Genomic DNA, 23,783 nt, shown 5'->3' on the forward strand with positions numbered 1-23,783 from the left:
CCATGTGGATGCCACAGCCTTGTAGATTTAAGACACGGTTTTCAAGTCGGAAGGATCTGCAATGATGAGTCCGCAATGGAAAAGCATGTGATGCAGATCTGAGGGAGTAGGTCTGAATACAGGGTTAATAGAAAGGGCTGGACACATTTCAAGACCACTAGTCTCTTCTTCAGCAGCAAATAAAATGTGTGGTGGTGAACTCCAAGTCTGGTCCTCTATATACTTGTAACTCCACATACTATTGCACAATATAAAGCTACATTGAAATTGTGGTTGAAGTCTGAACTGGGATTAAGGAAGACCTGATTCGGATCTATGCAAAAAAAATGTAACTGACACAAATGGTTGTGGGAAAATCGCTACATTTTGATTATTGGGTAATAGACACTGTATCAATACACAAAAAAAAAAGAGAACAAAATTTGAAGGAGCTGACACTTTAATGAAATGGGATGACACTATAATAGAATAGGAATAAAACTACAATATGCATAAAAATGAACAAATGTAGATAAAATGGGTGCATGTTTGTGTGGGGATTTATATATATATATATATATATATATATATATATATTTATATATATATATGTGGAAAATTAAGTCTAGATTTGGGGGGGGTATGGGAAAAAATGTATGAATGAAAATAAAAATAGAAATAGAGATAAAAATAAAAAAAATTTACTACAATAAAAAAAGTTAAATAAAATAGAAATAAAAATGAAATAAAAAATAAACAATGAAAAATGAAAATAAAAATAGAATAAAAACAAAGATATACACATGTGCAATAATATACAATTTAGATACAATAAAATACAAAACCCAAGCAGAATTTAGGGCCTGCGGACTGATGAACTATGTTTGGATTCGAAGGTAGATGGAGAGGGGGTCTGGCCCAAGGGTCCGTCTGAGTTCTTATATGCAGCCAGACTCCGAGGGGCCATCGAGCCCGACCCACCACCCCATGATTAGGTTGTGGGGTCCAAGAAGTCGAACAGTTCCATTTAATTGTTCGGTCCCCTGGGCATCAGCATTTCAAATTCAAAGATCTTCCTAGACTCTGATCAAGACATCCTACTGATATCATTTCCTCTTCACCAGTCTTGTTTTACTGAGAGGAGGGCTGTGAACTGCAATGCATTGGGGTTTCCTTGGTGATATTGTTTATTATGTGTTTATTTGTTTTTTAATGTTGTATCTGTGTTTCAGTATTCTCCTCTTGAGGGCCCCTGTTGTCCTACCTATATACTGCTTTTTGCATGGGCATTCAATTAGGTAAATGACACCCTTACTGGTGCAGGTCAGAAATTTGATGATGGTATGAGAGAAACTGTTGGTTGTGGAGTTAACAATAGATGTTTTTTTGGGAAACTGGATAAATTTACAATTTGGGCATTGGCCGCAGCGGAAAAAACCCTTAAGATCTATTATGGTTGACTTGGTGGTTGAAATGGTGTTAGTTTGGCGGACCGTGGGGGATACTTTGAGGCTCAGATTCGGGGCCCCTAGACTATGGGGGTTTAGGTGGTAAATGGCTTCCTAGGATTTTATCCTGACATAAGAGTGCCCAATTCTTCTTAATTATAGGTTATGCTTTGCGGAAATGTGCATTAAATGCAATGATGAGTTTGGGAAATGATTTCGCTAGACGCTGGACTGAGACTTGGTAATTTGGGTTTAAAAAAGGATGCTCTGTCAAGTTTGCAGACCTTGTCCAAGGACGCTGGGAGATTTTTAATGGGGTACCTTTTTTCTAAAAATTGGTTGATGAGGGACATAGCTTCTAATTCAAATTGTTTTGGTTTAGTGTAATTTCTCTTTAGATGTCGAAACTGGCTTGTGGGTACATTGGTTAGCCATAAGGGCAAATGACAACTTGTGTGTAATATGAAGCTGTTTTTGGACACGGGTTTGTTATAAGTGCTGCAAATCAATTTGGTGTCAGTGGAGGTGATGAGTAGGTCTAAGAATTTAACAGATGGGGTGATGTGGTGCTAGTGTGGGGGATGAATTTGAGATTGAAGTCATTGGTGTTGAGTATAGCGATGAATTAGTCCAGTTCCTGTTTTGCTCCTCTACATACAAAAAAGATGTCATCTATGTAACAGCGCCAGGACACAGGCTTCCACCCCGCCTGGGACGGATAAAAATGTCCTCCCAGTTTGCCATAAATAAATTAGCATAGCTGGGTACAAACCTGGTGCCCTAGGCTGTACCGTTTGTCTGGAGGAAAAAGTCAGAGCCTAACAGGAAGTAGTTGTGGGCTAATATGAATTCGATACTATCTAGAATGAACTTTATCTGGTCTGGATGATTATCAGCGTGGTTGATGAGTGTGTTGTAGATGGCCTGCAAACCCTGTTTGTGATCAATGATAGTGTATAAAGAGCTCATGTCTAATTCGCCTAAGTGCCAGGTGGGGTCCCAATAAGTAGATTCTATAATTTGAATAGTTTAAGTAGTGTCCTGCAAATATGATGGTGGGATTTTGACATATGGCTGTAAAAAGTGATCAATGTACTGTGAGAGGTTAGCAGTCAGTGAAATACCTGAAACTATTGGTCTATCGGGTGGATTGATGGGGTCTTTGTGAATCTTGGGTATTGTGTAAAAAAATTGTGGTCCTTTTGTGTGTGCCTGTCATGAGTTCGTACTCTTGTTTTGATAAAATGCCTTGACCCAATGCCTTGTTACATAATGTAGTTAGTTCCGTGTTGTACTCTTTAATAGGGTCGCTTAAAGTTTTATGTAAGTTTTGTGGTCACTTAGTTGTTTTTCTCATTCATTGTTATATTTTAGGGTGTCCATGATAACTATGCCTCCTCCCTTGTCAGCTGGCCTAATCATTATAGACAGGTCTGTCTGTATTTGTTTTTATTTTCATTTGAATCTTCATTCATATATTTTTTCCCACACTTATCCCCATATCTAGATTTTATTTTTCATATATGCCGAATATATATATATATATATATATATATATATATATATCTACCCCCACACACATGCACCCATTTTATCTACAGTTGTTCATTTTTATGCATATTGTAATTTTATTCCTATTCTATTATAGTGTCATCTCATTTCATTACAGTGTCAGCTCCTTCACATTTTGTAATCTCTCTTTTTTTTTTTGGTGTATTGATACATTGTCTATTACCCAATAATCAAAATTATTTTCCCACAACCATTTGTGTCAATGACATTTTTTACATAGATCCGAACCAGGTCTTCCTTAATCCCTGTTCAGACTTCAACTAAAATTTCAATGTAGCTTCATATTATGCAATAGTAGGCGGAGTTACAAGTATATAGAGGACCAGACATGGAGTCCACCACCACACATTGTAATTGCTGCTGAAGAAGAGACTAGTGGTCTTGAAATGCGTCCAGCCCTTTCTATTAACCCTGTGTTCAGACCTACTCACATGCTTTTCCATTGCGGACTCATCATTGCAGATCCTTCCAACTTGAAAACCCCACCATAAATCTACAAGGCTGTGGCATCTACATGGTGTACACATTCCATTTGTCAGCGCACGATCTAATCTGGCTACTACTTGCATGCTTCACCGCCAGGACAAGATTCGGACCCCCGCACCCTGTTGCACTTAAGTGCAGGATATAATTACATTCCGGGGCACTCTACCTATAACCCATAAGTGGATTGTGCCATTATACTTCCGCTTAGAGACTTACAGGATCATCTGCTAAGACTGTATTTTATTTACAGGTAGTTGCCCATAGCAACAGACCATTACACTACTTGTTAGTGCATTTTAACATTATTGACTCTACTTGGGTGATACAGGAGTGTATTATAACTACATCTCTCCCAATTCCACCCTCGTGTTGTCTATGGAAGTACTGCATTTAATCTGAACACAGTCTAAGCATCTTATTTTTAATATCATTGTTTTATTAGGTTTTTACATTTTTTGTTTTTCTAATCATGTATCAATTTCCATTTTTCCGTATATTGTAACTGTTTATTGGTTAGACTTAAGCAGCGAGCAAGGGCCCTGCAACCCACCAGTCATCCAGTGTCTCATTATTTGAATATAAAAAAATATCCTTATACAGTGATCCCTCAACTTACAATGGTCTCAACATACAATAGTTTCAACATACAATGGTCTTTTCTGGACCATTGTAAGTTGAAACCAGACTCAACATACAATGTACAGACAGTCCAGATCTGTGATACCTGTCAATGGCTGGAAGAACTGAACAATCAGAATGGGCATTCACTGGTAAAACCCCTGTATTACTGAAGTGCATGCACTGACTGGTGTCTGGTAGGGCCCCCTACAGTACAGGGAGGTATTACATGTTCTGTACACTTTATCTGTACCAGGGTTAGCTGCTCCTTTGGACACCAGGTGAGGGTGACTCCATTACTTTTTAGGACACTGTGTACTGTATAGGACCCTGAAGAAGCTCCTGTCCTCTACATAGACCAATTTTTCCCAAGCAGGGTGGCCCCAGCTGTTGCAAAACTACAACTCCTAGCATGCCTGGACAGCCGTTGGCTGTCTGGGCATGCTGGGAGTTGTAGTTTTGCAACAGCTGGAGGCACACTGGTTGGGAAACACTGGTATAGGGTACATAATCTGTACCTGTCAAGCAGGCACACCTATGCTGATTATTCATCCGCCATGTGAGGGATCTAGGAAAGGATGAGCCCAGAGTGTTTTTTGGTCAAGGATGGTGCATTGATGTGGTAGCACCTCTTGTTCTTGCTTATATTTGTAAACTTAGAAAGGACCATCCTGCTCAGCGACAACAGCCTTGTATAAGAGACTGAGCTGCCATGACTTGACATAAAGGGGTACTCCGATGCCCCAAAGTTTGGAACATTTTGTTCCGAACACAAGGAACGGGCGGCGAGGTTCGTGGCGTCATGTGAATGCTCCCTTGTGATGTCGCGCCACGCCCCCTCAATGCAAGTCTGTGCATAGACTTGCGTTGAGGGGGCGTGGCGTGATGTCACAAGGGAGCGTGTCCATGACTTCACGAGTCTCACTGCTAGCACCCAGCGTTCTAAATGAACGCCAGGTGCTGCACAGAGATAACAGGGGTCCCAGCTGCGGGACCCCTGCCATCAGACATCTTATCCCCTATCCTTTGGATAGGGAATAAGATGTCTAGGGGGGGGGGAGTACCCCTTTAAGTGAGTTGGATAAGAGTGGATAAGTGAGAGTGGACAAGAGGAGTGTGCCTGAAGCGGAGTGGCCCAAGTTAAATGAAAAGTTGGGTTTGAAACTAGGCATGTATGAAACTGCTTAAAGGGGTTTTCCACCATAAGGTGATTTTAGTATGTACCTGGCAGGCAGTAATGGACATGATTAGGAAGGATCTGCGCTTATCTTGGGGCTAAATGGCTATGTTGTGAGATTACCATAACACTGTGGCTAGCTTTTTGTGAACTGGTATTTGATGTTTGACTTTTCCCACAATCCCACAATTCCATTTTCCTCTCTCCCACACATCAGCCACCCCACCCATTGAAGCATAAATGAGCTGCATCCATTCAAAAGACCTGTGGTTTTCAAACAGGGTGCCTACAGCTGTTGCATTAGTTGCAGATTGATGTCTCTCCCACCAAGCGATCCCTCCACCCATTGAAGCAGACAGGCTACCTGTCATCAGCTGACTAGTGATGTCAGGTCTCGGCCACATTACAATCTGGGGAAAATCTGAGACAACTGTCATTTTGTATGCTGATAAAAATAAATATTGGGGTGAAAATCACAGAAGAATTGTGAGAAAACCGTCACACACAGGTACAAACACTATATTATGAACTACACTAACTTTACAGCCCCTGTAGCATAGTCAAATAAAAATAAAAAAATAAAATCCTGGAATACTCCTTTAAGCCTTGTGCCTCCCTGCTGGGAAGAACTGCTACTGATAGTTCTCGTCTTGATTTGTTTCCCAGGTTCATAAGTGAAAAACTTGAGTTCCTGTAACTGACTGTGTAAGGCTGCATTAACACCTCGTTTTCAGCCTACGGTGTCCTGATCCAGCTGGGGGAGGGCAAAGCCGGGCGCTACCGTGCCCCAGCTAGACCGGCGCTTAAATCCATTTACTTTAATGAGCCGACTAGAGTCAAATGGTGACTCCAGTCGGCACATTTTTGACCCGTATCCGGTTTTAGGTCTGGTCAAGGAACCGCATACGGGTCAAAAACACTACATTACATGGCTACACTTAGTACCACTGGGCCTCAGGCCAGGCCTACCTCATCCCTTATTGTAGGAATCTGTCTGCCACCTTCTCTTGACAAGGTGTAGCCATGTCCCTCCTTCCCTTAAATAAATAAAGGAAATAACATTGTGCTAAAAGAAAATCTTGTGTCTAAATAGAATGGGTTACACCATGTATATTACAATATGTCAGGAGACAGAATCTCTGAAAACATGTCAGCATTATTGGAGTTATGGAACAATTGTGACCTCCTCACAAAATGTTTTCATCTGTAGATAGGCCCCTTGAGGGCTCCGGGTGGAATGGGTTTGCTAATTGACATTGAACATTTCAAGTCATTTTTATACCTTTGTGACTAATTGAATTGCACAGCTTTTTCTCACTGGAGAATATGGAACCCTAATGTGCACATTTATGGACGGGACAATTCCTACTCCGGTGCTTTGTGGAGACATTAGAATGGAAAAGCTGTTTAGTGACATCTGTGAGTAAAATTGAAAGGGCTTAGAGGCACATACATTTTCATCAGAATTGTTGTTCAGTTATGTTTCTTGTACGGCCGCCAATATTTTATTGAGCAGTGGTTCCATTTACGAAAAGGAATGAAGAGAGGTATGATGGGAGCCTTACCCATTTATCACCATCTGTGCTGTAGATGCTGGTCTTAGGGATTCGGTCCAATAATTTAAAGAATTGTCCAGCTGCAATTTTTGCTTTGGCGTAATCCGGAGTGAAGGATGACGCCCTTCCCAGGGCAGTGCCGCTTGTGACTATGGCGGATACGACTCTGAAAATGGAGATAGAGCTGAGCTAGTTTCTATTGAATGTGTTTAAGAACATTTTATAACACCAGAATAGTCCTTTAAAGGGGTTCTCCAAAGGATAGGGGATAAGATGCCTGATCGCGGGGGTCCTGCCACTGGGGACATTCGTTATCTTGCACGCAGCACCCTAGTTTAAATCAGTCCCCGGAGCACGTTCGCTCCGGGTCTGATTACCAGCGACCATGGGGCCGTCGGCGTGTGATGTCATACTCCACCCCTCAATGCAAACCTATGGGAGGGGGCGTGACAGCTGTCACGCCCCCTCCCATAGGCTTGCATTGAGAGGCGGAGCGTGACATCACACGGGGTCGGAGGCGTGACGTCACACGCCGACGGCCCCGTGGTCGCTGGTAATCAGACCCGGTGCGAACATGCTCCGGGGACTGATTTAAACTGGGGTGCTGCGTGCAAGATAACGGGGGTCCCCAGCGGCAGGACCCCGCGATCAGGCATCTTATCCCCTATCCTTTGGATAGGGGATAAGATGTCTAAGCACCGAAGTACCCCTTTAAGGCTATGTTCACACACAGGACATTCATCCTCATTTTGATCACAGTTTTTTACAAAAACTTGGAACAAAGAAAAGAGATGCAAATCTGTCAATTATATTTTTTCTATTTGTTGGTTCCACTGCCAGTTTTGGTTAAAAAAAAAAATAGCAACCGAAATGACAAAATACCATGTGTAAACATTAGGGGTTGCCTTATTGGTTGACTTTGGATCTGCTGTTCATAATAGTCTTTTAATTTGTTAAGAACAGTTGCCCCCTATTTGGCTAAGCATACCCTGATATTTTTTAAGCATACCCTGATATTTTTTAAGCATAGCCTGATATGTTAATAATAATAAAAACGAAAAAATTGCATTTACAGTAAAGGCCATTATGAACAAAAGATCCAAGACCAACACCTAAGGCCTCATTCACATGGCGGAATTTCCAAGTGAAATCTGGTTGAAAAATTCTGCTTGTAAAGTCTGTTGCAGCAGAGTCCCAATATTTTCAATGGAATTCTGCTCCACCGTGCACACGGCAGATTTTCCGTGGTGGAAACATCTGCCACAGAAAATCAGAATCCGGCATCCACAGAAAGAATTCTTTCTGCAGAATATGCTCAGAAATGCATTAAAGGGGTTATCCAGGAAAAAACTTTTTTTTATATATCAACTGGGTCCAGAAAGTTAAACAGATTTGTAAATTACTTCTATTAAAAAATCTTAATCCTTTCAGTATTTATGAGCTTCTGAAGTTAAGGTTGTTCTTTTCTGTCTAAGTGCTCTCTGATGACACGTGTCTCGGGAACCGCCCAGTTTAGAAGAAGTTTGCTATGGGGATTTGCTTCTAAACTGGGTGGTTCCCAAGACAAGTGTCATCAGAGAGCACTTAGACAGAAAAGAACAACCTTAACTCCAGAAGCTCATAAGTACTGAAAGGATTAAGATTTTTTAATAGAAGTAATTTACAAATTTGTTTAACTTTCTGGAGCCAGTTGATACATAAAAAAAAAAAGTTTTTCCCTGGAATACCCCTTTAATGTCTATGGAGATGGTAAAACTCCGAATGCGGCCTTTGTCTGCGGGATTTAGCAAAAAAATCTACCATGTGAATTAAGCCCTAAAGGGATGTTCATATATTGCTGGGGTTGTTGTTTTAAATGCAATAGAATATGGGGGAGTGAATTAAAAGTGTAAAAACAATGTAGGTAAGGAAATTACCTTCCATTCGACGCAATAAAGACAACTGTTAAAGTGATAGATTTCTCATTGCTCATAATCATATAGAAAGAGTCACTATCTGAAACAATGTGTCTCCATATATATCGATATATATGGAGACACATTGTTTCAGATAGTGACTCTTTCTATATGATTATGAGCAATGAGAAATCTATCACTTTAACAGTTGTCTTTATTGCGTCGAATAAGAGGTAATTTCATTACCGACATTATTGTTTCTACACTTATACTCACGTTATTTTGTGTATTTTAGTGCATAATGAGTAAAAGCTACGTTTTAATTCACTCCCCCATATTCTATTGCATTTATTGAGATTGGGAGCACTGCATGTGAAAGGTGATTAGATACCTGATTTATCTATTATTTTCTAGGTTGTTGTTTTAAAAAAGAAATTATACCCATCCCCTGTCCCAGGCAACAACTGCTGTAGCTCCTGTTGCAACTCCTTCTGGCAATTGAACATTTCCTACCGTTCTGTGTCTACAGTTCCTATGCAGGTTAATATGTCTTCACTGCTGCAGACTAAAAATAAACCCTGTGTATTCTGAACTTGGGATCACACACCCTTCTACCTGTCCCCTACTTCTTGTACTATATGTGCTGTTAAAAAGTAGGTAAGGCTTCTTTCACACTGCCGTTGCGCCCCGTCGAGAACGGCCGTCAAACTCTTTTTTTTTTAAGTTTGACGGTCGTCATATTGACGGGGCGCAATGGGTAACAGCGGGTCCCGATTGACCCCATTATAATCAATGGGGTCCATCGGGTGCCGTTGTTTTCAGAGGGAGTAGTGGGAGAAAAAGACTACTCAACGGTAGTGTGAAAGGGACCTAACAGATGGAGGGGAGTATGACTGCAGGATCAGACTAAACAGTTTGTTTGTAGTTAGTAACCATAGAAGCACAAAAGACTACAGTGACCCCCCCCCCCCCCCCCCCCCGACCTACGATGGCCCCGACATACGATCATTTCCACATACGATGGCCTCTCAGAGGCCATCGCATGTTGAAGGCAGCATCAACATACGATGCTTTTGTATGTCGGGGCCATCGCATAAACGGCTATCCGGCAGCGCAGACTGCTTCAGCTGCCACCGGATAGCTGTTTACGATGCCCTGTGTGGTCCTCTGAAGATCACTTACCTGTCCTTGGGGCTCCGGCGCGTCCTCCTAGGGATCCCCTGCATCATCGGCGCTCTCCATCGTCGTCATCACGTCGCTGCGCACGCCGTCCCGTCATCCAATAGGAGCGACGTCTGTAGCGACGTGATGGCGGCGACGGAGAGCGAGGATGCCGGGGAAGAAGAGGCCTGTCGCAGCGGGGACAGCCTGGGGACGCGACGACAGCGATGGAAGGCGACATCCAGGGCAGCTGTGACGGTCCGGAGCGGCGGGGACACGAGAGTATAGCCTCCAATACCAGTGGTCTTCAACCTGCGGACCTCCAGATGTTGCAAAACTACAACTCCCAGCATGCCCGGACAGCCGTTGGCTGTCCGGGCATGCTGGGTGTTGTAGTTTTACAACATCTGGAGGTCCGCAGGTTGTAGACCACTGTCCTATATTTTACATTGCATGGATCCCTCAACATACGATGGTTTCAACAAACGATGGTCCATTTGGAACGGATTACCATCATATGTTGAGGGACCACTGTATAAAGGATTAGGAGCTTTATACACAAAACAGTAGGACAATTTTTATTGCAAAGTTTCTTCATATTTCATTTTAGATATATTAGAGCAAACAAATATCAATCTATAATTATGAGGTAAAAGGTTGTCCACTGATCACATGGTTTAAAGGGGTACTCCCGTGGAAAACTTTTTTTTTTTTTAAATCAACTGGTGCCAGAAAGTTGAACAGATTTGTAAATGACTTCTATTAAAAAATCTTAATCCTCCCAGTACTTATTAGCTGCTGAATACTATAGAGGAAATGGTCTTCTTTTTGGAACACAGAGCTCTCTGCTGACATCACGAGCACAGTGCTCTCTCCTGACATCTCTGTCCATTTTAAGAACTGTCTAGAGTAGGATTATATCCCCATAGCAAACATATGCTGCTCTGGACAGTTCCTAAAATGGATAGAGATGTCAGCAGAGAGCACTGTGGTCATGATGCCAGCAGAGAGCTCTGTGTCCCAAAAAGAAAACCATTTCCTCTGTAGTATTCAGCAGCTAATAAGTACTGTAAAGATTAAGATTTTTTAATAGATGTAATTTACAAATCTGTTTAACTTTTTGTCACCAGTTGGAAAAAAAAAGGTTTCCACGGGAGAACCCCTTTAACACAGCTGGGACCCCCAGCAATCATTTGTAAACTGTCAAGAAATATAGCAAGTGTCGAATTTCCCTACAGCGCCACCACAGGTGGAATCAAGAATTTCCCATGCATGGTGCTCCAGAGTAAAATACAGTTTATCTCCATTTCCACTAGTATTTGGGGTCCTGAAAGCCAAACCAGCCCCTTTATTAACTCAGAATTCCCTCAAAGGATATCTAAAAATAAAATCTCTAAAGCAGACAATCCATTTTAGCTGATAATAATAGAAAAATGTACAATACCTGAAAACCACAGTATAGTTTATCCCGTCCGTATTAATTAAAAATCCTCCAAATCTGAACGAGGCTGCATAGGCCATAAAAATGACGCACTGGGCAAAGCCAAAACAGGCGCCATAAACGTGAGCCTTTTTGACTGCCGCCTTGTACGGCATCTCCAGCTCCTTCTCATAGATTTGTACAAACATAGTTTCCTTTCCCAGTCCTGAAACCGTGCGAATATTACCGATAGCTTCACTGGAGACCTGAGGAAAGTAAAATAATAAATAAGTAAAAATAAATAAATACATGAATAAACAAACAATCTTTTTTAATGAACTTTGCATCATTTTTGTATTTATTTGATGCTTTAGGACAGTGGTTTCCAAACTGTGGACCTCAGGTTATTGCAAAACTATAACTCCCAGCATTGGCTGTCCAGACATGCTGGGAGTTGTAGTTTTGCAACATCCCAAAGTCCACAGTTTGAAGACGATTGATTTAAAAGGGTTGTCCAGGATTAAAAAAATAATAATTTAAAATCATAAACAGCACCATTCACAGGCTGTTTCTGGTATTACAGCTCATTTCCATTTAATTAAATGGGACTGAGCGACAGTACTACACACAACCTGTAGACAGAAGGGGTGCTGTTTTTTGCAAAAAGAGGAAGCAGAATTTTGTAATCCTGGACAACCTTGTCATGTAAAGAAAAGAAAAAAATTATAATAAGTATATATATATATATATATATATATATATATATACATACAGTGGGGATGGAAAAATTACAGATTAGACATTCTTATAATATGTCAACAAAAGTTAGATTTTATTTCCATCATTTACACATTCAAAATAACAGAAAACAAAAAAATGGCATCTGCTAAAGTTTGGGCACCCTGCAGAGTTAATATCTTGTACTGCCCCCTTTTGGCAAGTATCACAGCTTGTAAACGCTTTTTGTAGCCAGCCAAGAGTCTTTCAATTCTTGTTTGAGGTATCTTTGCCCATTCTTCCTTACAAAAGTCTTCCAGTTCTTTGAGATTTCTGGGCTGTCTGTCATGCACTGCTCTTTTAAGGTCTATCCATAGATTTTCATTTATGTTGAGGTCAGAAGATTGTGAAGACCATGGCAAAACCTTCAGTTTATGCCTCTTGATGTAATCCCCTGTGGATTTCGAGGTGTGTTTAGGATCATTATCCATTTGTAGAAGCCATCCTCTCTTTAGCTTCAGCTTTTTCACAGATGGCATTCAACAATGGCATCCAAAATTTGCTGAAATTTTATTGAATCCATTTTTCCTTCTACTCGAGAGATGTTCCCTGTGCCACTGGCTGCAATACAACCCTAAAGCATGATTGATCCACCCCCATGCTTAACAGATGGACAGAGGTTCTTCTCATTAAATTCTGTTCCCCTTCTTCTCCAAACGTACCTTTGCTCATTCCGGCCAAAAAGATAAATTTTAACCTCATCGGTCCACAGAACTTGTTTCCAAAATGCTTTAGCCTTGTCTATATGTTCAGTTGCAAAGTTCAAACACTGATTTTTGTGGTGAGGACGTAGAAGAGGTTTTCTTCTGATGACTCTTCCATGAAGACCATATTTGTACAAGTATCTCTTTATAGTGGAATAGTGTACCACAACTCCAGTGTCTGGAGGGATTGTGCAGTCAAACGTGAGGTTTTCTCACAATCCTGCGAGCTGTTCTGTCTGATATTTTTCTTGGTTTTCCAGATCTTGCTTTACATTCCACTGTTCCTGATGACTGATCCTGTTACCTGATCCCATTTCTTAATTACATTCCAAACAGAGGATATTGACATCTGAAAACATTTTGCTATCTTCTCATAGCCTTCTCCGGCTTTGTGAGCGTCAACTATTTTCAGTTTCAGATTTCTAGACAACTGCTTAGAAGAACCCATGGTGCTGATTGTTGGGGCAAGGTCAGATGAGTCTGGGCATTTAAAACCTTTGAGATTGACATCACCTGGTCTTCCCACATGATGATTGAGAACAATCCATGACACTGGCAGGTCTCAGGTTTGCAAAGGGGGCAGTGCATGCTATAAATTCTGCAGGGTGCTCAAACTTTTGCAGACAACATTTTTTTGTTTTCTGTTATTTTGAAAGTGTAAATGATGGAAATAAAATCTAACTTTTGTTGACATATTATAAGAATGTCTAATCTGTAATTTGATGCATTTTGGAGATTTTTTCATCTTTCCTTGGCTTCTTTATGCACATTAATACAAATTTTTACCTGGGGTGCCCAAACTTTTGATCCCCACTGTATATATATATATTATTATTATTATTATTATTATTATTATTATTAATTGACTTGATGTCTCCCAGTCGACATCAAGATAATTAAAATAGTTTAAGCAAGAGAGCAAGGCACTACAGAGGCCATAGGAAATGGATATGGACGTGGATATCTATACTGCTATGAATAGACGTATGGCGGTGCTCTATAGTTGCTACAACAAAGCTTCAATCACAGTGAGATAAGAAAAAAGGAAAACCGGCGACTTTATTGAAATACTCACATGACAGAAAGGCAACAAGTCTAGTGCTTCAAACAGAGCTTGTGGCCTTTCTGTACCCACCCCCCCTCCCCCCACCCGTGTATGTCTCCTCCCGAGCCACTAATGTGAGTATTTCAATAGAGAAGTCTGAAGACGTTAGAATGGTGAGTCGCCGGTTTTCCTTTTTTCTTATCTCACTATAATTAAAACTTACGTTAAAACTTATAATTACATAAAAAAAATTAAAAAAAAACACAAAAACTAATTTATTGTAATGAACATTTTGTTTTTCCAAATAAGTAAATGTAAGTAAATGATACTTTAGTTATATTTTCTACTGAATTCCTGGGAATCTGAGATATGTGACTGATATTTAAGTAGAATTTAATTTATCTTTCTTTTTTCTTCGTTCCCTTTTAGACCTGAGGCTCTCTAAATGGGATACATGTTCTTCACATGGTACTGATTGAAATATGTATTTTTAATGCAGCAGGCTTCACTACTGGATTATAAATACTATAATACTGGAGTATAAAGTAAGGAGATACCTAAGGTAGAATTTAATCGAATATAGTTGCTTCGGTACATAATGAATAATATTACGCTTTCTTGGGTATTAATCGCTCAGACTCAATTTCAGAATCTGCGCAGAACGACAACTACAAGTAAGTTCAGAAGTTTGAGTACTTACCTTGACCCGAATGCTGAATACATCTCTAAAGTTGCCATACACCTTATATAGCTATCTCTCTTCACATACATGCTTGGCTTGGGGAGAGGGGAGGTAAACCACTCAAACAAATGATAATACCCTGGAAAACTGAACTTATCAGACTCTTATTACCCATTCACAGAAGTGTCTGATCATGGGGGGTCTTACCAATGGGACCCCTGCAATCTCCTGTACTGGGCCTTGGGTACTTACTCGTCCTGGCCCCCACCTTCCTTAACGAGACCAAATAACAGTCCACTCAGCCAATCCCCGGCCGTATTGACGTCTTGCCTGAGCCGGTAATTGGCTGGGGTGTTGCAGCGAGCCAAGGATGTGTAAGTAGCTATGGTCCCATACAGGAAATTGTGCCAGGTCCCTGCCATCAGACACAAGGGGCTACGATAACTTTTTAAGGGGTACTCCAGTGGAAAACAATTTTTTTAAATGAACTGGTGCCAGAAAGTTAAACAGATTTGTAAATTACTTCTATTTAAAAATCTTAATCCTTCCGGTACTTATTAGCTGCTGTATGCTCCACAGGAAGTTCTTTTCTTTCTGGAGTTCTTTTCTGTCTGACCACAGTGTTCTCTGCTGACACCTCTGTCCATGTCAGGAACTGTCCAGAGTAGGAGCAAATCCCAATCCTGCTCTGGACAGTTCCTGACACAGACAGAAGTGTCAGCAGAGAGCACTGTGGTCAGAAAGAAAACAGCATACAGCAGCTGATAAGTACAGGAAGGATTAAGATTTTTAAATAGAAGCAATTTACAAATGTGTTTAACATTCTGGCACGAGTTGATTTAAAAAAAAATTGTTTTCCACCGAAGTACCCCTTTAAGATTTAAACCACCTTCTTAAATAGAGTTACCCTCTAGTTGCTAGAAGAAATATACAGATTTGCGTGTTTCTTATAAATTTTGTCACAGGTCCATGTGGAGCTGAGCTGCAATACCAGACCCTATGAATGGTTAGGTTCTGGAAAAAAAAGAAGCCATGTTTGTCTAATCCTATACAACCCATTTAAAGGGGTACTCCGGTGGAAAACTTTTTTTTTTTTTTTTTTTTTTTTTTAAATCAACTGGTGCCAGAAAGTTAAACAGATTTGTATATTACTTCTATTAAAAAAAATCTTAATCCTTCCAGTACTTATTAGCTGCTGAATACTACAGAGGAAATTATTTTCATTTTCAAACACAGAGCTCTCTGCTGACATCATGACCACAGTGCTCTCTGCTGACATCTCTGTCCATTTTAAGAACTCTCCAGAGTAGGAGAAAATCCCCATAGAAAACATATGCTGCTCTGGTCAGTTCCTAAAATGGACAGAGATGTCAGCAGAGAGCACTGTGGTCATGATGTCAACAGAGAGCTCTGTGTTTCAAAAAGAAAATAATTTCCACTGTAGTATTCAGTATACAGCTAATAAGTACTGGAAGGATTAAGATTTTTTAATAGAAGTCATTTACAAATCTGTTTAACTTTCTTGCACCAGTCGATAAAAAAAAAAAAAAAAAAAAAGGTTTCCACCGGAGTACCCCTTTAATAATCTCCATATTTTTGACATCTATATATCTTAATCCTACATGTATTCTGAATGAAATACCTTTCCAGCTTCTTCCAAAGCTTTTTTGTCTTGATTTGCAAACCCCGTCAGCATTTTAGCTTGAAAAACCCCGGACAGTCCGATTAAAGGAAGGAAACACAAAACAACTAAAGTCAGCTTCCAGCTAAAGTAGAACGCGATGATCAGCGAAGCCCCGATATTTGTTATGGAATTCACAATCATTCCTATCTGGGAACCAGTGGCCTAAATAAATAAAAAAATAAAAAAATATGGGAAGTTAATAGGAAAACAGTATTTTGGTGATACAATTGGTAATAAGCTTTTCTTATTGCATGTGAATATCGGCACCATACAATGTGGCTCTATGATGTCATCCTATGGGCTGATATCATATAGATAAGGTTAAGACGTCTTTATAGTCAATGGCAATGTTTTCCAACCAGTGTGCCTCCAGCTGTTGCAAAACTACAACTCCCAGAATGCCCGGACAGCCGAAGGCTGTCCGGGCATTCTGGGAGTTGGAGTTTTGCAACAGCTGGAGGAACATTGGTTGGGAAACAGTGGTCTATATTAGCAGCAACATATGCAGATATGTAATGCATCTGCCCCACTTGTTGACAACAGATAAAAGTTTTTTTTAACTTAAAGGGGTACTCCGGTGAAAACCTTTTTTCTTTTAAATCAACTGGTGGCAGAAAGTTAAACATATTTGTAAATTACTTCTATTAAAAAATCTTAATCCTTCCAGTACGTATTAGCTTCTGAATGCTACAGAGGAAATTCCTTTCTTTTTGGAACACTGATGACATCACGAGCACAGTGCTCTCTGCTGACATCTCTGTCCATTTTAGCAACCATGCATGGCAGTTATATGCTAAGGGCAGCATTGTGCCTCAGTGGTTAGCACTCCTGCCTTTCAGTGCTGGGGACTTGGGTTCAAATCCCACTAAGGACAACAATAAATAAAGCGTTATAATTACTATTATAATAACGTCAGCAGAGAGGACTGTGCTCGTGATGTCATCAGAGAGCATTCCAAAAAGAAAAGAATTTCCTCTGTAGTATTCAGCAGCTAATAAGTACAGGAAGGATTAACATTTTTTAATAGAAGTAATTTACAAATATGTTTAACTTTCTGCCACCAGTTGATTTAAAAGATAAAAGGTTTTCACCGGAGTACCCCTTTAAAATGTACCTGTAAAAATAATTTTTCAAAAATAAACATTTTGACATATCCTAGGGACAAGCCAAAAGGTTTTATCAGTCAGGGTCTGAGTGTCCAGATGCCGATCAATGACGAAAACGAGCCAGGAGAGAAACGGGTAGCTGCGTGCTCCTATCCCACCTCGGTGTCTATGAGACCTGGACGGCCCCATAGACTTATATTGGAAGTCCGTTTAGATCATGTGAAGCGGAATTGGGAGAGAATGAGCTCAGTGCGCACTTGTCCAGGCTCATTCTCGTGATTGGTCAGGATCTAAATACTAAATACTTCCTGACCGATCAAAACTTTTGATATATGTCTATGGACAGTGCCCATTTAAGTGAACTCTCTAGAAAAAACTGATATTCATTATGGCTAGTTGAGGGCTTAAAGGGGTATTCCAGGCCAAAACTTTTTTTATATATCAACTGGCTCCGGAAAGTTTAACAGATTTGTAAATTATTTCTATTAAAAAATCTTAATCCTTCCAATAGTTATTAGCTTCTGAAGTTGAGTTGTTATTTTCTGTCTAACTGCTCTCTGATGACTCACGTCCCGGGAGCTGTGCATGATGGGAGAATATCCCCATAGGAACTGCACAGCTCCCGGGACGTGAGTCATCAGAGAGCAGTTAGACAGAAAATAACAACTCAACTTCAGAAGCTAATAACTATTGTAAGGATTAAGATTTTTTAATAGAAGTAATTTACAAATCTGTTTAACTTTCCGGAGCCAGTTGATATATATAAAAAAAGTTTTTGCCTGGAATACTCCTTTAGGGGTACTCCGGTGGAAAACTTTCTTTTTTTTAAATCAACTGGTGCCAGAAAGTTAAACAGATTTGTAAATTACTTCTATTAAAAAATCTTAATTCTTCCAGTACTTATTAGCTGCTGTATACTACAGAGGAAATTCTTTTCTTTTTGGAACACAGAGCTCTCTGTTGACATCACAAGCACAGTGCTCTCTGCTGACATCTCTGTCCATTTTAAGAACTGTCCAGAGTAGGAGAAAATCCCCATAGCAAACATATGCTGCTCTGGACAGTTCCTAAAATGGACAGAGATGTCAGTAGAGAGTACTGTGTTCGTGATGTCAGCAGAGAGCACCGTGTTCCAAAAAGAAAATAATTTCCTCTGTAGTTTTCAGCAGCTAATAAGTACTGGAAGGATTAAGATTTACTAATAGAAGTAATTTACAAATCTGTTTAACTTTCTGGCATCAGTTGATTTAAAAAAAAAAAAAAAAAAAAGTTTTCCACCGGAGTACCCCTTTAAGGGTGCAATGCATGTTAAAAGGATTTTCTCTTTGAAAGGACACTGTCAGAATAAAAATAAAACTTATATGGCAAAAAAATTACCTTTCTAATATGTGTCATAAATAAATGTTGGTTCCTTTTTTGTAGAAATGATGGCTCATAAAAAAAGACCATTAGGGATCCCCATACTATCCAGAACATATTCCTGTCTGGCTGCAGCATCATCTTTGTCCCAACACAGGCTGAAACAAAGTCCAGGAAGTGATGGCGGGACTAGAACTCTTCTGTGCTCACTCCTGTCCTGTCTGCCAGACTCCTGTCTGAACAGAGAGGAGAGGGTTACAGAGTAGCCTGCAGTGATTGGATGAAGAGACCCAGCACAGCAGACTCAGGAAGGACGTGAATGCAGGCACAGTGCTTGCCTCAGACATGCCCCTTCCTGAGCAGTGGATGTCAGAATGATTGAGCAGCAGAATGGAGGGATTTTTGAGTTAAATGTAGAAGCTAGACACATACAAAAAAGACATGTAAAGAGATACATATATAAGCATAATATAGGTATGCTTTAAAGTATTTTGAACTATTTTAAACTCCTTTGAACCCTTGGGTCATGCACCACTTCTGAAGGTCCTGCTTTAGGCATTGCACCTTGTATTTGTCAGGCCTGATTAATGTAAGAAACAGAAATCTACATAGATTTACAGGGCGCCAACATCATAATGAATGCAGTAATATATATATATGCAGTTTAACCTTACCCCTTGAACTTGGGATGCATCAGTGGCAAGTCTGGTGGTCAGAGCTCCAGGACTGTTTTTCACATCATCAAACCATCCTATTTCCTGACCAAGCATAGCCTGAAAACCTACTCTCCTCAATCTCCGGGTGAGAAGCTCTCCAGATTTGGCAAAAACAAAGCCCTGGAAGCAATAATAATTATGTGAGGCTACATATCATATAATGAACTTATTATACGAAAGTCAACAGTGTCAGTTTCCATTATCTTCCTTGGGAGGCAAGAAAACCAAATTGAGAGCCTGGCCAGCACCATAAGCAAAGTAGGGCATATCTTGTTATTTAGGTATGTTAGTGTCCAAGAGATGGGACAAAGTCAACCCCTGATGGCAGTGGTCTAAAAACAAATAATGTGCCTGAGTTCATGGTGTTGACTCTGCCTCCAAATTCCCCAGATCTCATTCCAATTGAGCATCTATCGAATGTAGTAGAAAAAGATGTCTGATCCATGAAGCCGCACATAGACTTGAAGGTGTTGTACAGCAAGAGAAACTACCTGTGTGTGGTCTTCAACAATACATCAAAGCAACTTACTAATAAAATGTTATTACCCATAGTGCGCAAATATCCATACCAGCTGAGCTGTTTGGCTTGAAGCTGTGACATCCCAGCCCACTCTTTGAAAGCTCCGCACCCATCCTTGCTCCATTTGTCATCTGAGGACCAGGCCATTTGGGCAAAGAGGGGGAGCCCATATTACTGTTCATTTTAAAGCAACAGGATTCACAGTAGTCACAGTAGTCTCATTCAGATGCTGTTTTATCTGAGAAAGGCTTCCTGCCAACTTAAAATCTAATGATCAGTAATATGAGCTTCTCCTCTTTACATCAATGGTCTTACAATGAGCAGACAGGAGGGGAGGGTGGAGCAGGAGCGGAAGCTCTGAATGTAATGCAATGTCACAGCTACAAGTGAGAGAGAGCACAGCTGATTTGGAAGATCTGTGCAGTATGACTAATAACGTTATATCAGTAAGTTGCTTCATTATACTTTTTTACACCACACACAGGTTGTTTCTCTCACAGGACAATCCCTTTGGGTACGTTCACACATACGCAGATTTGATGCGCAGGATTTGATGCACAGGATTTTCAGCTGCAGAAGGATCCTGTATGTGCAAACGTACCCTTAAAGGAAAACTGGCAGAATAGTCACCTGCACAAACCAGTGGTACTGCCTGGTAGTGCGGGTGACGCTGAGAAAAACGATTCTTACAATGCCTGGATCCATTGCTCCATTCGGCTAATATCTCTTTCTTTCTGAATATGCAAATTAGCAGTTAGTGGCACGGGCGGGGTTACGATCCAGCCTTCGGGCACTGTCACGTCAGCGCTGTTTCTTCGTCACTCGGCCCGGCTAATTATTATTCATTGCCTCCCTCCGCCTCTCCCTTCCTCCCCACCCTGTATTTGCGTTTACTGCGCATGTGCAGCCTCTTGGCTACACCCGGAAGCAGCCTCAGAGCGGCTTCATAACAGGCTTCATAACCGCACTGAGGCCACTTCCGGGTGTGGCCAGGAAGCTGCACATGCGCAGTAAACGTGATTACAGAGCGGAGAGGAGGGGGAGAGGCGGAAGGAGGCAGTGAATAAGGATTAGCCGGGCCGAGTGCCGAAGAAACAACGTTAACGTCACAGTGCCGGAAGGCTGGATCGTAACCCTGCCCGTGCCACTTACTGCTAATTTGCATATTCAGAAAGAAAGAGATATCAGAGGAAGGGAGCAACGGATCCAGGCATTGTAAGCATCGTTTTTCTCAGCGTCACCCGCACTACCAGGTAGTACCACTGCCTGGTTTGTTCGGGTGACCATTCTGACAGCTTTCCTTTAAAAGGATCTGCTGCTAATGTATAGGTGCCAGATATCACAAGGCACCTTCAGAGATCTTCAGCTGTCAATGAGGGAGATTTATCAAAACCTGTGTAGAGGAAGAGCGGTGCAGTTGCCCATAGCAACCAATCAGATCTTTCATTTTTCGCAGGCCTCTTTAAAAATGACAGAAGCAAGCTGATTGGTTGCTCTGGACAACTGCACCACTCTTCCTCTACACAGGCTTTGATAAATCTCCCCCAATGTCTTTACGGGTCATGGCTGTGTCGTAGGCATGAGGAGGACCTACACAATATTAAACAGTTTATATATTAAGCAGTGGTTTTAACATTATGGCTTTTCTGGGTTTGGTTGGGTTTCCTCCCATACTCAATACATACTGACAGGTTAAAATGGTAATGTTGAGCTGCTCTGTAAACTACATGATCGGTGTTCGTTTACAGAGCCTATCACAAGGCGGGGAGGGTCGCACTAACAATTGCTGGATCATTCATGTGGCCTTTGCTGCAATAAACCATCAGCCTCACATCCTCTATCACACAGAGAGATGTGTGGCCATCAGACGATGACTTTCCAGTGGGTCAAAAGAACCTCATCAGCCAACAAATGAGCTGAACCTCAGCTGATCTTTGACCCTCCTTCATAGGGCAATGTGGGCCTGGCTGGCCGATAACCACCCCCATGTAATAGTGACCTAAAAAAGGTGACCTAGAATGTGATCTCTGCTAAGGGACATCGACTGATATGAACGAATAAACCTCTGTAACAAAATGTCAGCACAATTTATTGAACCGGAATGCTGCAAATGCCAGAAGACTCACCTGTAAAAACTGGGTGATGAATGAAACGCAAGCAATGATGACAAACAGAACGCAGATCCCATTAATCTCTTTAGTTTGCTGAGCTTTATCTGGCAGCGAAAAAGTCTGAAACACAACAAAGCAAACAGTCTGACATATGGCGCCATTTGTGTGATTCTCGGTGTTCACTAGATGTTTGGAAGTTGAGTGAACACAATGACCCTGGTTTATCAATCTGCCTTGTTTTCCCAGAACAACCAATCACAGTCCATGTTATATAATTTAACAGGCTCTGGTAAATGAAAGCTGAGCTGTGATTGGTTGCTCTGGGAAAAAAAAACCTTTGGGTTTCAGGCAGATTGATACATCCAGGCCAATGTAGAAGAAAGAGTTATACTTGATTTATATTAATCGTTGTGAGGGAGAAGAGTAGATATAGGATATAATATGAGGTGAGATGATTTGGGTCATTACATACCCCTAGTATCTGACTGAACAGAAGAGCATAAAGCGGTGTCATAGTTCCATTAATAGCTGCTCCTATAGATCCGAAAACAAGGTAGGGCCATTCCGGAGCATTGTACTTCAGTATCCTCATGACAACATTCTTCTCGTTTTTCTTTTTCTTCTTGTTCTGATAATTATAAGATAAGATTAGCAGTCAGGCCTTGTAACTTTAAAGGGGCTTTTTGATATTTTATGGAACCTTTCAGAATATAGAAGAAAAAGCGTTCTCTTCCAATAAATCCTTCATAGTTCCAGCAATGTTGCCGCTCTGGTGTTCTCCTCCAGGCCTGAAGCTATGACATTGTTTATGTGATGCTGCAGCCAATCATTAGTCTTAAATGTTATGTTCTGGTTTTTAAAAATCCAAGACAACCCCTTTAGAAAGTAATGACTCTTCCCACCTGAGTGCAGCACTTGGGTATTGCCGGTGCTCCCATAGACTATACATGGAGTGCATGCTGACCCACTGGGGGAGGGGGGGGGGGGGGGATTCAGACCCTTATTCTCTGTCCTGCGGTTTTAGGAGCTAGAATACCCATTTAAATTGGTTATATACAACCTCTTGAATATTGGCTGAGCCAACCATTAAATGTGTATAGGGGCCTCATGGCTCTCCTAATGCAGCCAATGTAACAGGAGAGAAGGATGGGCCATTAGATTTTAACACCTTTGCTAGGGACTGTGCCTGGTATTGCAGCTCACTACTATTCACTTAATTTAAACTGACTTGCTATGAGCCGCAGTACAAGGCTTCCTGGCCCATTAGAATTTCACCGACACAGTCGGTATTTTTAATGCCCTATCGGTATCTCTGTAGAAAAAATACCAGCAATGCAATTGCCGGAATTTTTAAGGGAAGAGACAGCCGGCGTTAGATTAACTGTAAAGGTTTAGCCAGGATCAGGTTAACATTTACATACCTGGTGCTCCTGCTCCAGGCCCCGTGCAGCCACCAGCAGACACTTTTAAACAGCTCTGCCACTTTAAGGCTAGGTTCACACTACGGAATTTCCACCTGAAATTCCGCTTTGAAATTGCAGGCAGAAATTCCGCTTGCTAAAATGTATAGTGTAGCGAATGGGTTTCGGTTCAGAAATTCACACTTCAGAATTTTTGTAGCGGAATTGGTGAACGGAAAATGCGCTTGGAAATTTCCGCCTGAAGAATGGCGTTGCTCACTCTTCAAGCGGAAATACTCGCGGAATAGATTACAGTCTATTGGAGACTGCAGTGTCCGCTGGCCGCACTCGGAATCTCCGGGCGGAA

General features: G+C 41.0%; 1 protein-coding gene across 1 annotated transcript in view; it reads right to left on the reverse strand.

The window, feature by feature from the left end:
* The window catches only part of ABCB11 (ATP binding cassette subfamily B member 11), a 95,885-nt gene that overhangs the window by 28,966 nt on the left and 43,136 nt on the right, over positions 1–23,783 (reverse strand). The window contains exons 17-22 of the mRNA XM_056534394.1: positions 22,489–22,644; positions 22,032–22,136; positions 19,344–19,505; positions 16,163–16,366; positions 11,337–11,578; positions 6,846–7,002 (exon numbers count right to left, since the gene is read on the reverse strand). Of these exons, the coding sequence (XP_056390369.1) occupies positions 6,846–7,002; positions 11,337–11,578; positions 16,163–16,366; positions 19,344–19,505; positions 22,032–22,136; positions 22,489–22,644 (1,026 nt within the window). The remainder of the gene's footprint in view (positions 1–6,845; positions 7,003–11,336; positions 11,579–16,162; positions 16,367–19,343; positions 19,506–22,031; positions 22,137–22,488; positions 22,645–23,783) is intronic.

This window comes from Hyla sarda, chromosome 8 (assembly GCF_029499605.1).
Source record: "Hyla sarda isolate aHylSar1 chromosome 8, aHylSar1.hap1, whole genome shotgun sequence".
NCBI classification, from domain to species: domain Eukaryota; kingdom Metazoa; phylum Chordata; class Amphibia; order Anura; family Hylidae; genus Hyla; species Hyla sarda.